The 16,410-nt window shown below is 40.2% G+C and overlaps 1 protein-coding gene across 1 annotated transcript; it reads right to left on the reverse strand.

The window, feature by feature from the left end:
* Nucleotides 1-14,274: 14,274 nt before the first annotated feature.
* Nucleotides 14,275-15,387, reverse strand: LOC143532697 (F-box protein At5g07610-like). The gene has a single exon (XM_077027674.1). It carries the CDS (start codon nt 15,385-15,387, stop codon nt 14,275-14,277), a length of 1,113 nt encoding a protein of 370 aa, XP_076883789.1.
* Nucleotides 15,388-16,410: the final 1,023 nt, after the last annotated feature.

Raw genomic sequence — 16,410 nt, forward strand, 5'->3', positions numbered from 1 at the left:
GCTACTTGGCAAAAAGAAGGGAAGAGAGCAGGATCCGAGAAAATTCCTGAAAAGCCGACTCCTCCACCAACAAATGCAAGAACGATCATGTTTATATCCGGAGGATCCGACATCTGTGGAACCTCTTATTCTGTTGCAAAGAAAAATGCTGACCAAAGAAAGTTAGTAGTGGCTGACAGACCAACAAAGACATCTATTCTCACTAAAGAGAGGTTTATATCCTTCGATGAAAGTGATAGAGTCGATGTCCAGGATCCTCATCATGATAGTTTGGTAATAGCTTTATATGTGGCTAACCATTATGTTCGCATGATCCTCATAGATGGCGGAAGCTCTATCAACATTATTCAATTAGACGTGCTGAAAAAGATGAATATTCCAGAGGATGAAATCGTTCCCAGTTCCTCAGTATTGGTTGGATTCAGTGGAGAAACTAAGAACACTATTGGGGAGATTAAACTCCCAATATATGTCGAAGGGGTAAATAAAATGCAAAAATTTTGTGTTATTGACTATTTACCTTGTTGCAATATTATATTATGCAGGCCCTGGATACACGAGATGAAAGCAGTTCCCTCCACTTATCACCAATGTGTGAAACTCCCAAGTCCGTGGGGAGTTATCAAAATCATCAGCGACCAACAAGACGCCAAGAATTGCTACAACTCTTCCATGAAGTGTACTGCCAAACCCCAGCAGGCGTAGCAATTACAGAAGCCATCACGAGGCGTAATGGAGGCCAGGTAAAAAGAAATTAAAGAAGTACCTCTTTATCCCGAGGATCCTGAGGTCAAAGTGCTGATAGGAACTAGCATTCCTGAGGATATTGAATCAAAATTGCTCAATTTCCTCAAATCAAGGCTGTCAACATTTGCATGAAAACATGAAGATATGACAGGTATTTCCAAAGATATTATAACGCATAAACTTGGAATTGATAATTCTTTCAGGCCAATCCATCAAAAAAGAAGAAAATTTGCACCTGAAAGAAACATAATTATTCAAGAAGAAGTATAAAGACTCTTGAAGGCAAAAATGATTAGGGAAGTTCAATATCTCCGATGGTTAGCAAATGTGGTGGTTGTACAGAAAAAGAATGGCAAATGGAGAGTTTGTGTAGACTTCACAGACTTGAATAAGGCTTGTCCTAAAGATCCATTCCCTCTACCACACATCTATTCAATGGTGGATGCTACGGCTGGCCACGAGATGCTGACATTTATGGACGCATCCTCAGGATTTCAGCAAATCCAAATGGAGCCCTCAGATCAAGAAGATACGGCTTCATGACTCCCACAGGTATTTATTGTTATATTGCTATGCCCTTTGGACTAAGAAATGTAGGTGCAACCTATCAGAGGTTAGTTAACATGATGTTCAAAAAGCAACTGGGGGACATAATGGAGGTCTATATTGATGATATGGTGGTGAAGTCCAAGAAATCTTAAAATCACCTTCAAGATCTCAAGACAGCATTTGATATTCTCGACAAATACAATATGAAGCTGAATCATTCGAAATGTCATTTTGGAGTGAAGGCAGGCAAATTCTTGGGATACATGGTCACCAAAAGGGGGATAGAGGCGAGTCCAGAGCAGATACAAGCTATCCTAAATCTGAAATCCCCAGAATCAGTCAAGGATGTTCAAAGGCTAACCGGCAGGATAGCGGCGCTCAACAGATTCATATCCAAATCCTCAGAAAAATGCAAAGAATTTTACGATATCCTGAAGAAAAACAAGAGGTTCGAATGGACCAGTAAGCATGAGGAAGCTTTAGCATCCTTAAAAGCTTATCTTTCTTCTGCTCCTCTACTGGTCAAACCCAAGGAAGGTGAATCTCTATCTCTATATCTTGTTGTATCAAATAATGCTATAAGTGCAGTTTTGGCTAAAGATCTTGAAGGTCAACAACATCCAATATATTATGTAAGTAAAAGTCTTTTGGATGCTAAAACCAGGTATTCTTATATTGAGAAATTAATTTTAGCCCTTATTATGGTATCTACTAAACTTAGACATTATTTTGAAACTCACCCTATATGTGTTAAAACTAACTATCCTATTAAGTCTGTTTTGAGAAAACCAGAAATGTCAGGTAGAATGGCAAAATGGGCAGTAAAGCTAAGTGCATGTGATATAACATATGAACCTAGGACTGCTATCAAATCCCAGGAATTGGCAGACTTTGTGGCTGATTTCACCAGTGAACTTAAAGAAAAGGCAGACTTGGATGTCCAACAACTAGAAGAAACCAAAGATAAGTGGACTCTATACACTGATGGTGCTTCAAATGTTAGAGGAACAGGTATCGGGATTCTGCTGAAATCGCCACAGGGGGACATTATACCTCAATCCATATCCTGCGGATTTCAAGCCATAAATAACGAGGCAGAATATGAAGCTTTGATAGCAGGATTACAACTAGCAATCGACATGAAAATCAGGTTTATTCAAGTACATTTTGATTCATTATTATTAACTAATCATTTTAATGGTTCTTACACCGTTAGAGGAGAAAGACTAATGAAATATCTAGAGCTAGTTAAAAAACTAGCAAAGTGTTTCGAAATGTTTGATATTTTGTAGGTACCTAGGAAGAGAATGTTGAAGCAGACGCCCTAGCATACTTAGCTTCATCCTTCAGGATACCAGAAGGTGTCAAGATCCCTATCGTACATATCCTGAGCCCAACAATAGAATAGCAAAGTGTTAATGAAATATCAAAAGATGACGAAGATATGGGAGACAAGAATCCTGAGAATAGTGAAAGTTCCTAGATTATCCCAATCCAAAAATATATTAAGGATGGGGTTATCCCCAAGCATGAAAACCCAAGAGCTTTTCGCACAAAGGTAATCCCATATACTATAATGAATGATATATTATACAGAAAATCTCTTGCAGGACCATACCTTAGGTGCTTGGAAAAGGCTGAAGCTCGAGAAGTTATTCAAGATATCCATGATGGAGATTGTGGGAACCACACTGGGGGCAGAGCTCTATTCTCCAAAATCCTGAGGACGGGGTATTTCTGTCCAACGATGAAGAGGGATGCCACGAATTATTCTCAGAAGTGTGATGCATGCCAGAGACATAGCAACATTTTGCATCAGCCAGCAGAACCATTATATCCTATTATATCCCCTTGGCCTTTCATGAAACGGGGGATGGATATCGTGGGGAAATTACCAAGAGCCCTAGGAGGAAAAGTCTTTATGTTGGCTATGACAGATTATTTCTCGAAATGGATCGAAGCGGAAGCCTTTGTTCAAGTCAGAGAAAAAGAAGTCATCTCATTCATCAAGCGCAATATCCTAACCAGATTTGGGATTCCAGCAGAGATAGTGTGTGACAATGACTCACAATTCATCGGCAAGAGAACAACCAACTTCTGTGCCAGTTAGGGAATCAAGATGATCACATCAATACCTGTCCACCCTCAGGCTAATGGACAGGCCGAATGTAAGGCCCCGAACCCGGTGACCCTACTTTAGAGTCGGATTTACTCATAAACACAGTTCTTCAAATCAGAGTTTATTAAAACTTTTCGCGGAATATAAAACATCAATCATTTGTTACAAAACATTAAATCTTTTCTTTGATACCATAACACAAAACTTATATTTAAAACATCCTTTCTTCTTCTTCAGATGCCAGCCGTTCAATCCATGCCATGTGCCATCCTCATGCTAACTCTATAATCAGCTCACCTGCGTGCATACTAAAAGTCAGCTACGCTGAGTGAGTTCTAGTTAATCAAGCAACTCATCATACAACCACTACATGCATCATATGCGTATCCGAAGACACGTAGTCCACTATCTAACTTGCTACTGCTTAACCACTTAATTACCCCTATAGCTTAGCCTCTTAATTACCCCTACAGCTTAGCCACTTATGCCACTTTATGCCACTTGATGTCACTTTAATAACGAATATCGTTATGCCACTTTGCCACTTTAATAACGTATGACGTTATGCCACTTTGCCACTTTAATAACGTAGGCACGTATAGGCTTACCCTACCACGTACTATCGTTATGCCACTAACACTCTTACTAGACTCTTGCCACTTCTAACACGCTCTACCTCTACTTGTCTACAACACGCTTCATATCATTTACATAATAAGCAAGTCACATCAACAATCATACACACATAATAACGATGGCACGTACAGGCTTTCCCTATCACGCGCTCAAGTTATGCCACTAACACCCTTACTAGACTCTTGCCACTTCTAACACACTCTACCTCTACCTGCCTATATCACACTTCATATCAGTTCAGTATTTACGTAATAAACAAGTCACATCATAACATTCATACACACTATCAACCACTTGGCAATCACTATCCTTGGCGATGCGTGCAATATCCGAAGATCGTTCACGTTCCGACAAGCATTATAAAATATATACCTCGTATAACATCTATAGCATACACTTACCACTTAAGGTAAGTGTATTCACACTTCACATCGAGTATGCACACAGCCCCGAAAACATAACAAGGAAATGGGGCTAGAAACTCACCTGGACTCTGCTTCTTCATCTGATATCTGTAAATCCCTTCTTTAACTGAGCTCGGCTGACTGTACAAGTTACACGTATCAATACTCGCCTGATCTAATCTGGTGGCCTAGTATTAGCTTACTTTAACTTATCGCTTTTAATTTATTTTCTAATCGAACTTGGCTTTAGGCGAAGTTAAACCTCAGGCGAACTTGCCTTTAGGAGAAGTTAAACCTTAGGCGAACTTAGCTTTACAGCGAAGTTGTCATCAGGCGAACTTGGCTTCAGGCGAAGTTGTCATCAGGCGAACTTGGCCTCAGGCGAAGTTACCAGTTAGGCGAACTTAACTTTACAGCGAAGTTGCCATCAGGCGAACTTAGCTTGCAGGCGAAGTTCATCAGGCGAACTTAGCTTGCAGGCGAAGTTCATCGCTTTGAAGGCGAAGTTGCCCAGATGCAGGCGAAGTTGCCCAGACAGCCGCTGTTCGGTTTCTTTCCAGCATTTCGAGCGATTTTAACACCCTTTCTATGGTTCAATATCACCCACTACGCTTCCCGACCATTTTCGGTCGCTTATACACTAAAAAGCTTGGATCTTTAAACTTCAAAGATCAAGAATCATACCTTTTTGAGCTTGTTTGGATCTCGTTTAACTTGTTAACACAACTAATCGCTCTCTCTCTCTCTCTCTCAGATCTGCCCGTTCCTCTCCTCGGATCTGCCCGGTTCCGGCCGCCGGCGAAGTTGTGGTGTATGTGTGTGTTTGGATAATGATAGAAATGACGATATTTTGGGGTGCTAGGGTATTTATATCCCTGAAATCCCATGGACCTAAGGCCCATTCTCATTTAACCCGTCTCCATTAATCCAACACTAGCCCGACTCATACCAACTCCTACTCTATTATTTATTTCCTGACAACCCGAGTAAACTTCCCTCTATTAGTAAGTAATATAATTAATATCACTTTGAAATTTTGGGATGTTACAAGTCTTCCCTCCCTAAAGAGGTTTCGTCCCCGAAACCTAACTTATTCCCTATAAAAGGAAAACTTTTTATATTTACACGCTTTATTGAATCGCCTTCGCTTTCTGAGTTATCCCTCTTACTCCTGACTTGTAGTCATCGAGCGGTGATCATGTGTTTTAGCTATTACGGTAGCTTGTCCATAAAGCTCTCGATGTACCAAGTCTCGTATTGCCTTCCCGAGGAACCTTGTTTTATATAATAACGCTAACTCCTAAGGCGACGCTTTACCATCACACAACTATTTATCATAACCAACATGCATTCAAGATAAATTCATAGATCGTTCATACAAAAGCACAAGAAGTCACAAGTACTTCATAACATAAAAGGAAATCATTCAAGCTTGCTAAACAAACATAGGTTCAACTGTAACATAAAACACTCTTTAACTACTAAACATAAAACAACTGTGACATGCCACTTATTCTCCTGCAATCTCCTCAGCAGCTAATAGACCATCCTTTCACGCGTTTCCTCTTCATTCCCCCACTGCCACGGCTTCTCCACGCTCCCTAGCTATGTGACCTGACTTACCACACTTGTAACACTTCTGGTCCTCGGTGCATTCACGGGAGATGTGCCCCTTCCTCCCACATCGGTAGCACTGATTTGGACCAGCCTTGCATTCCCCCAAGTGCATCTTCCCGCACACCTTACATGCTTCCCTTCCTGCCATCTTCTGTGTCTTTCTCCCTGCACGCTCCACGACATCCCCAGCTCTTTTAGTTCCCTTCCCTTTTTCCTCATCTTCCACTTCCACATCATCCGCCGCCAGATCATCATAGACCATCTCCGCCAACTCGACCGCAGACTCAAAGGTAACAGGTTTGTTGGCCCTGACCAACATGCGGACCTTCTGGGGAAGTCCTCTAACGTAGCACTTGATCCGTTTCGCCTCGGTGTTCATCATGTCAGGAACCAGCCTAGACATGCGGTTGAATTCAGTGGTGTACTCACGATGTGTCATCTTGTCCGCCTTTAGATTCAGAAATTTCATCTCGGCCCTCTCAACCTCAGCATCAGCACAGAACCTTTTCATCACTAACTCCTTAAGGTCATCCCACCTCATGGCCTTAATCTCCTCTCGGGTCTTCCTTTGTTCTACAGTTTCCCACCAGTACATGGCCTCATCTTCAAATGACTGAGTGGCATAACCCACTGCTTGGTCGGGACGGCATTCGCTAATGCGGATAACCTTGTCCATAGTGGCTATCCATTGGAGAGTAGCGATTGCGTCTCCCAAACCAGTCAGTTTTGGCGGGTCGCATCCTTTGAAGGACTTATAGTTGCACCCACCTTGGCCTCTTCTCCTGTCATCGACTTTTACAGACTTATCCTCACTCGAGGCCCCTCTTTCTCCTTCCCCATCCTTCCTACCATCACCACCAGCCCCTTCAGCAGTTCGTTCACGGCTTCCAGCAGACCCTTCGGGATTCAGGTTCTTCGCAGCAGCAACTACAGCTTGAACAATGGCTGCTTGAACTGCAGGGCTAAGTTGAACTTCTTCGTTGTTGTTCTGGTCTCCTCCAGCGGCGCTTCCTTCATCTTCGGTGTGGGAAGCTTCTTCTACCGAGGGTTGCCGGACAAGACGAGGCCTGCCACGACGTCCAGCGCGACCCCCGTTTCCCACAAATTCTCCAGCTCCAGCCATCAGTATTCTAGAAGGGACAACACAAACATCATCACTCAAGGAACTATTTAGTACAAGGATAGCAAGGCTAACAGGTAATAACAGTGGCCAGCTGTGACTAGCTGATCACGTTGCTTTCCGTGTCCTATACACTTCCCTTTATGAGTCTCTTTGTGCTGGTTCTACTTAAGCAATTAGTCAAATCAAATAATCAATTATTCCTATCCCTGCCGTTCACGTATCCTTTCTTTCTCATTAACATATATCATTTATTTATACACTTTACCTTTACTCATCTTGCTTGAGCAACACATGCCATTCTTGAACTGGCATCTTCTTTCCTTTCTTACTTAAATCCCATTCTCTGTTCGAGTCTAAGCATGTAGGATGCTTAAATCTCTCGAACTTTGCTCTGATACCAACTTGTAAGGCCCCGAACCCGGTGACCCTACTTTAGCGTCGGATTTACTCATAAACACAGTTCTTCAAATCAGAGTTTATTAAAACTTTTCGCGGAATATAAAACATCAATCATTTGTTACAAAACATTAAATCTTTTCTTTGATACCATAACACAAAACTTATATTTAAAACATCCTTTCTTCTTCTTCAGATGCCAGCTGTTCAATCCATGCCATGTGCCATCCTCATGCTAACTCTATAATCAGCTCACCTGCGTGCATACTAAAAGTCAGCTACGCTGAGTGAGTTCTAGTTAATCAAGCAACTCATCATACAACCACTACATGCATCATATGCGTATCCGAAGACACGTAGTCCACTATCTAACTTGCTACTGCTTAACCACTTAATTACCCCTATAGCTTAGCCTCTTAATTACCCCTACAGCTTAGCCACTTATGCCACTTTATGCCACTTGATGTCACTTTAATAACGAATATCGTTATGCCACTTTGCCACTTTAATAACGTATGACGTTATGCCACTTTGCCACTTTAATAACGTAGGCACGTATAGGCTTACCCTACCACGTACTATCGTTATGCCACTAACACTCTTACTAGACTCTTGCCACTTCTAACACGCTCTACCTCTACTTGTCTACAACACGCTTCATATCATTTACATAATAAGCAAGTCACATCAACAATCATACACACATAATAACGATGGCACGTACAGGCTTTCCCTATCACGCGCTCAAGTTATGCCACTAACACCCTTACTAGACTCTTGCCACTTCTAACACACTCTACCTCTACCTGCCTATATCACACTTCATATCAGTTCAGTATTTACGTAATAAACAAGTCACATCATAACATTCATACACACTATCAACCACTTGGCAATCACTATCCTTGGCGATGCGTGCAATATCCGAAGATCGTTCACGTTCCGACAAGCATTATAAAATATATACCTCGTATAACATCTATAGCATACACTTACCACTTAAGGTAAGTGTATTCACACTTCACATCGAGTATACACACAGCCCCGAAAACATAACAAGGAAATGGGGCTAGAAACTCACCTGGACTCTGCTTCTTCATCTGATATCTGTAAATCCCTTCTTTAACTGAGCTCGGCTGACTGTACAAGTTACACGTATCAATACTCGCCTGATCTAATCTGGTGGCCTAGTATTAGCTTACTTTAACTTATCGCTTTTAATTTATTTTCTAATCGAACTTGGCTTTAGGCGAAGTTAAACCTCAGGCGAACTTGGCTTTAGGCGAAGTTAAACCTTAGGCGAACTTAGCTTTACACCGAAGTTGTCATCAGGATAACTTGGCTTCAGGCGAAGTTGTCATCAGGCGAACTTGGCCTCAGGCGAAGTTACCAGTTAGGCGAACTTAACTTTACAGCGAAGTTGCCATCAGGCGAACTTAGCTTGCAGGCGAAGTTCATCAGGCGAACTTAGCTTGCAGGCGAAGTTCATCGCTTTGAAGGCGAAGTTGCCCAGATGCAGGCGAAGTTGCCCAGACAGCCGCTGTTCGGTTTCTTTCCAGCATTTCGAGCGATTTTAACACCCTTTCTATGGTTCAATATCACCCACTACGCTTCCCGACCATTTTCGGTCGCTTATACACTAAAAAGCTTGGATCTTTAAACTTCAAAGATCAAGAATCATACCTTTTTGAGCTTGTTTGGATCTCGTTTAACTTGTGAACACAACTAATCGCTCTCTTTCTCTCTCTCAGATCTGCCCGTTCCTCTCCTCGGATCTGCCCGGTTCCGGCCGCCGGCGAAGTTGTGGTGTATGTGTGTGTTTGGATAATGATAGAAATGAAGATATTTTGGGGTGCTAGGGTATTTATATCCCTGAAATCCCATGGACCTAAGGCCCATTCTCATTTAACCTGTCTCCATTAATCCAACACTAGCCCGACTCATACCAACTCCTACTCTATTATTTATTTCCTGACAACCCGAGAAAACTTCCCTCTGTTAGTAAGTAATATAATTAATATCACTTTGAAATTTCGGGATGTTACACCGAATCAAGCAACAAAATCATCATCAATAACCTGAAGAAAAAGTTGGGGTCTAAGAAAGGAAAATGGGCCGAGGAACTTCCTTTCGTTCTTTGGGCAGATATAATCACTTCGAAGAATTCTACTGGTCAGACTCCTTTCTCATTAGTGTTTGGAGCTGAAGCAGTTATTCCCACAGAGATGGTTATCCCAACGGCCAGAGTCACTCATCGAAATCCCGAAGATAACACTCGAAGCCTACTTGAAGATCTAGATGCGGTAGAAGAACTCCGGGATTTGGCAAAGATCAGAATGGCTTCTTATCAATAGAAGATAGCAAAGTCCTACAACAAGAATATTAGAGTTCGAAGGTTTCAAGAAGGGGATTTGGTTCTCCGAAAAGCTTTTCAAAATACTACCAATCCTACGGATTGGAAGCTCGCACCAAAGTGGGAAGGTCCTTACCTGATTGATTCGGAAGCAGGAAAGGGGGCATACAAATTGTCTACTTTGGATGGTGACTTACTACCAAGGGCTTGGAATGCCATACATCTCAAGAAATATTTCATGTAAGACTTCTATCCCGAGGATAACTGTTATACTAAACAGTCAAGGTATGTACTCAAACTTATACTTTTATTCATTTTTAAATATTCTTATTCTTCAAACAAGGTACTGACTTAAGCATCGGGGGGGTGTTAGCAAGGCTAACACCCACCCCTCACTTAGAATTGACTGTTTTGTAGACATGAGAGAATAAAGTTAACTTGGGCCTTCGTCGCCAGTATGTAAAGGCCTCGTCGCCAACTTATCCTTAAGGTATAAGGGGTTTTCACCTCTTCTAAGGTTTGAGGGAATTTCATCTCTTCTTAAGTCGCCTGTAGAGCACGTTTATTCAGCCTTAGTTTGAGAGGCGGGGCCAGCACATGAAATATAGTGACTTGTTACGTCGTTATCCTCGGCTATTGGTTTGAATCATGAGGTTTAAGGGATCTTCATCTCTTCTTAAGACGCCTGTAGCGCATGATTTATTCGACTTTAGTTTGAGAGGCGGGGCCAGCACATGAAATATAGTGACTTGTTACCTCGTTATCCTCGGCTATTGGTTTGAATCATAAGTTTATGGTAGACGTACCATAATCTAAGGTTAAAGAGATTTACATCTCTTCTAAAGGGCCTTGACGCCAGTTCATTCTTAAGGTTTAAGAGATTTACATCTCTTCTAAAAGGCCTTGTCGCCAGTTTGTTTAGGCCTTGTCGCCAGAATTTCTAAAAATATTTTTAGGATAATACTAATGTTACAATTATATTGTTATATTCCCAGGATTAGAAGAATATTCTAAACGATGATCTTATTACAAAGATAAGACGGTCTGAACAATTTTCAGGTTAACTGATACACGGTTTTGGTATGATTTACTATTTGCAAGTATTTCATCTTTCATTTTATTTAAAGCTTATGACTTGATATTGGTTTATTGGTAAAAGTTAAACTATTGCTAAGAGATTTTTCATGAAATTTAGATTTTTCTAAAAACAGAAAAAGAGAAAGCATACCAATATAAGTCATAAAAAGTTGTACTAATATTATAATGCAGAAGAAGATAGTCCGGGTTTCACTCAAAACGGAGCCCATCCACCCGAACTATCATAATTGTTTTAGAAGCAGAAAATAAAAGACAGTTTGGGTTTCGTCCTGAACCAGGATCCCTCCACCCAAACCATTATCCTAAGCATACTACATTATCCACACATAACCGAAATAGAAATTGTTCAGAACAACCATTCAAAACACATAAAAACAACCTGGAAACCAGGTTCAAACCTTCCCACCATCAGCATTGTCACCTTCCTTCTTCTCCAGATCCGTCGCCTCCCCAGCCTTAGTCTCCTTCACATTCTCACTAGCTCTAACATCCTTGACCACCTCAGAAGTCCCAGCCGTCTCATCCTCTTCAATATTCTCCCCCCTTAGCATCTTGAGCTTTTTATTCCAAGCTCCAGAATTCCAAGACTCCATCACATGACCCTTCGCTTGTACTTCCTCGGACATCTTGATCATCGACTCCAGAATGCTAGCGGCTGCACACTTCTTAGCATCCTCAAGAAACTCAGTTTTCTCTTACTCAAATGAGGCTTTGAGATCCGAAATCTCTTTGTCCTTCTTTTTGAGCAGTTTGTCCTTGATGTTAACAGCTTGCAGAAGATCGGCGAGCTAGGCTTCGGCCTCTTTCTTGGACAATTCAGCATCTTGGGATATCTGACGGTAACTTTTGGTTTTCTGTTATTCCCAAATTAATGTTAGTTTTTCTGCATATCACTATTTTCAGGATAAGCAAAAAATACTTACTGAACCAAGAAAGTTAGCAAGAGCTTGAAGCTTCTCCACCGCATCAGCAACGGTCATGTCAGCAAAAGGCTCGGTCTCGGCCGAAGTAGTAGCTTTCCTCTTCTTCTGTGCAGCACTTTTCTTGCGGGTCATTGGAATTCTCACCGAGGGAAAGTGTCTTCGAATTTTCTTGTTTCACCACTGTCCTATCCTCAATAATATCATCCAAATCCACCAAGCTAAAAGACTTTGGCTTCGTCATCCCTACACAATGATTTTTTCAAGTTATTTTCAATACGACAAAATCCCTAGAAAACCTAAAAACCCTTACCAGAATTCATGCTCTCAGTAGGTTTAGCAGCAATCACGCTTGTCTCTCCTATTTCTTCCTCTAACCAAAACTCCCTTTTCTCTGCTGGAATCTTGAACAACGCCTTGAGCCTTTTCTTAGTATCCTTCCTAAGCTTTATCAAATCCTCAAACACAACTGTAAAAAAAAAACATATCAAAATGAATCGTTTACAAAAAGAAGTTTTATCCTACAGATTTCCTACCCTTATGAACCCATTTAATTGGCAAGTCCATCCCGTTCGGAATAGAATCTCGACGGACGAAAAAGAAATGTTTTTTCCAATCAGGATCGCTACCGGACACCTTGGGAACCATGTAAAGACGGCTGGATTTGGATTGAAGGCAGTAGCGAAAGGATCCGTGGGTTCGAAGGTTATAAGTTGCGGCAATCTCAGGCACACCTATGGATAGTCCACGGGTTTTGTTCAGACGGTCTACTGTTGCCAAAACCCTCCACACCATTGACATGACTTGTGAGTACGAGAATCCGGTCACGTCAAAGAACTCTTGTATAAGAGGGGGAAACGGATATGAAAGGCCAATCGAAAAGGGGTAATAAAAGAAGCAGGTCCAAGTTTTGGAGGAAAAATCAGCCTTGACTTTGGGATCATATGGCCTAATAACAGTTCCGGCAGGTAACAAACCCGTCTCTTTCAGAAACCTAATATCGAGATCGTTGAAAAGACATTGGTCTTCATCGGTCGCCGGAATGAGGGCCTGGTCAACGAAATCATATGAGGTTGCAAAAGAGAAAGGATTGGGCTCGCGAGGGGGGCTCTTTTCCTCATTTTTTGTCTGGATCGAAAGAAAAATTTCAAGAAATTAAGAAGACAGGAGATGAGAACTAACCCGATTTTGATATCGATGGAAGAGGATTATGGTGAAGAAGTTGGGGAATGCTTTAACTATAACCTAGAGGAACAGTTGTAGAGTCTCCTCGATTCCCGCGCACGTCATTTCACATATCAGAGATATTATTGCTTTTGAAATTTAAAATTTTTTACAGCTGTTACGCAGTAAAAATTGGGGGCAATTATTGGGTTTGGATTTTTATCCTTGGAATTAAGCTTAACTTAAGGATCTTGACTCAAGCGGTTATTCTGAGGAAGGTACGTTGACTAATTCAATTGTCCTATATTATCTAACTGTTTTGCAGATAAGAGCACGTGTTAAATATGTTTATAAAAACGTGGATTGCAACGGAATGCTACTTGAACTTCGCCAACTAACAACGTGGGCAGTAACGGCTTGTTGAAGAAGTAGTCTAGGGTTTCCGGAATAATCGGAATAACAGTTGTAATCTTCTTATTATATATTGAGCTGATAATATCAATAGGTCACACACACTCTCACGATCTAGCTTACTAGCAATCACTGTAACACTTAGTTTTCGATATTCTATCAGCTCCAACCTTTGTAATCACTTGTTTTCGATATTAATAAACTTGACGGTGATAGTTTTCACCGTCCGGGGGTTTTTTGTGCCGGAGATCATAATAATCAAACGTTAATTCGACCAATAGTTAAGCTCATAATCCTTAACCGAAGTAATTCGACTAAGGATTAAATTGTAAACTCTTGACCGAAACGAAGATTATCATAATCAAGGGTTTTTCCCCTCGTAATCACATCTTTGTGTTCGATATCACCACCATTAAGCACTTCACCTCACGCACTAATTTGATCAAAAGTTGTTTTGTCAATTTTTGACTGAAACAGTGAGCACGATGTATTATACTATAACTTATTGATAAACTATTAATAAAAGTATAATTAGGTACAAAGTAAACCTAATCAAATCATATGTTATTATGTTCTAACTATGGCAATATTATTTTCTAACTAATACATTCTCTCTAGTAAGCGGAAAAGCCTTCATAACTTTCATACACATTTGTATATTGCATGCTTGTTCACTAAAAGTAACACAACTTCTATATGATATGAAAACCATACCTGAAATTAACCATAAAGCAGGATCACACAGCAGCAACAGATGCAATGAACTGAAAGCTATCCGAGGAGTAACTATCCGGATTAAGTTCATAGACCTTAAAGAAAGTCTTTAACCCGATACTGTACCGAAATATCTGTCCAGGCATTTTCATCACAAGAAACGAATCCTCGTCTTTTTCCCCTATCACAATGGACCGAACACGACAACAAAACCAGCTTGCAGACTTACTACTGGTTTTCGGGGACGGCATCACAATCTCACTTAAACAAACAATGTACTTCACCAACCACCCGGAATCCCATTTACTCATCTCGTAAATAATCAACTGTTTCGATTCATTTTGTGAACAAATAAGAAACAAACAACCGCGTGACTCATACAACTTTTGATCTCTATAAACCTTCCCATCTTCAGGTACTGTTTGTTCTCTTGTTTTGAAAGAATGCTCAGCATTAATATCTAACATCATATGCCAGTTCCGGTTACAAGTATTTAGCCAATGAATACCATCATTCCAATATAATCCGTGCTTGAAACCTTTAAACAAAATGCATCTTTGATCATGACTTAATACACTCCAGTCGCGTGTTTTAGAGGAGTAAATCTGTATTTGAATATCTAAAGTATCATCATTAAATATGACTCCAGCACACACTATTTTGTAATGGGATGATTTTGAAGGATCAAAAGCCAATCTGTAACCACCAAAACCATACCTAGGTTTTGAATAAGGAGATTGTGGGATCGTTTTAAGCCGGTTCATGGACGGATTATATACGACGAGCTCATAATTTGACCTAGTATGGCAGAGGAACAAGCCATTGCATGACTGCATGATCTTAACTTTACTAGAGTTTAAACTTAAGGCGAATGGTAGTATTAATGGGACCGGGAGTCGGGTATCCATTGGAACAAAATAATATTCGGAGGAATTCCATATCCGGAAGAAGAGACCGGAAGAGGGGTCGCTAGGGTTTCGGCTCCTGCGCAAGGTGAAGTGCGGGTTTGTGATGAGAGTGCACCAGCGTTTGGATACGGATTTGAACTCATGAAGAGAGACAAGGGGTAACCGGAGTAAGATTTCGGTTAAGAGGTCGTCGTTGGATTGGACTATTTGTGAGGCAGTCGATTCCATGGGAAACATTAACCCTGTAAAATAAAACTACTTGAGGATCACGTATACTATATACTATATATAAGATATACAAATAGGCTCATATTTTGTAAAATCTTTCTTTTTGAATAAATTTAGCATAATCTAGAATAAAATTTAAAATTAAGATTGAATTGCACAAAAGGTCCTTGTGTTTAAAAAATAAAAATAATATGTTAAATGTTGAGCCCAGAAAATAATTTTAAAAATAATAATAAATTAACTAAACCCTACTAAAAAACTATCCCACGTGCAGTGATGAACAAAAAAAAATGTTTTAATGGATCTGATAAAATTTTCGTCTTCTACCTCTCAAAACCTTAACCTTCATAATCAACCTTCATTTCCATCTTCATCTTTTTTATTTCTTCATATAATCAAGCAAATCTATAGTGTAAATCACTTAATTTTTCAAGAAGAACACAATCATAGTTCAATTTCACTCTATAACTCAAAATCAAAAACCCCCAAATTAATTGAAAATCTGGGTTCAGGCAAATTAAATAGTCGGATCCGACGAAAGCATGAACTGAAACGTCGAATCCGATTGTTTATTATTACGTCGCCTAGAACATGAATGCGTTGGATAGCTTAATAAACGTCAGATCCATCGGAAGATTTGATTACGTGTGAATATCTAGTAGGCTATACTAATTTGTCAGATCATTCTTGTTTCCGTCATATACGACGGAATTCTTTGACCTTTTTAGTGATTTGTTGAAAATCATGGTTATTTAGTGTTAGTCAAAATAACTATTTGAAGGATTTTCCATTTATTTTTACTTTTGTTAATGTCAGGGACCCAACGTGTTAATTACGTTCATGCAGACTAGCTTGTTGGACCAAATATGTAGTCTCTCATATTTAGTACCCAAATAAAAAATGACATACTACATGAACCTTTCATGCAATTCACTCAAAAATAAAAAGAGCTTGATAGTTCCGTTTAATTGTAAAATTTAATCTTAGACAAGTACTTAAGCTAGATGTAAGATGTATATTTAA

This window comes from Bidens hawaiensis, unplaced genomic scaffold (genome assembly GCF_021521415.1).
Source record: "Bidens hawaiensis isolate Kalapana, Puna unplaced genomic scaffold, B.hawaiensis_p1.1 tig00009541_1, whole genome shotgun sequence".
Classification (NCBI taxonomy): Eukaryota; Viridiplantae; Streptophyta; class Magnoliopsida; order Asterales; family Asteraceae; genus Bidens; species Bidens hawaiensis.

What these genes read in the sequence shown, in the direction of transcription:
- LOC143532697 (XM_077027674.1), bottom strand. Translation starts at nt 15,387, where the DNA reads ATGGAATCGACTGCCTCACAAATAGTCCAATCCAACGACGACCTCTTA.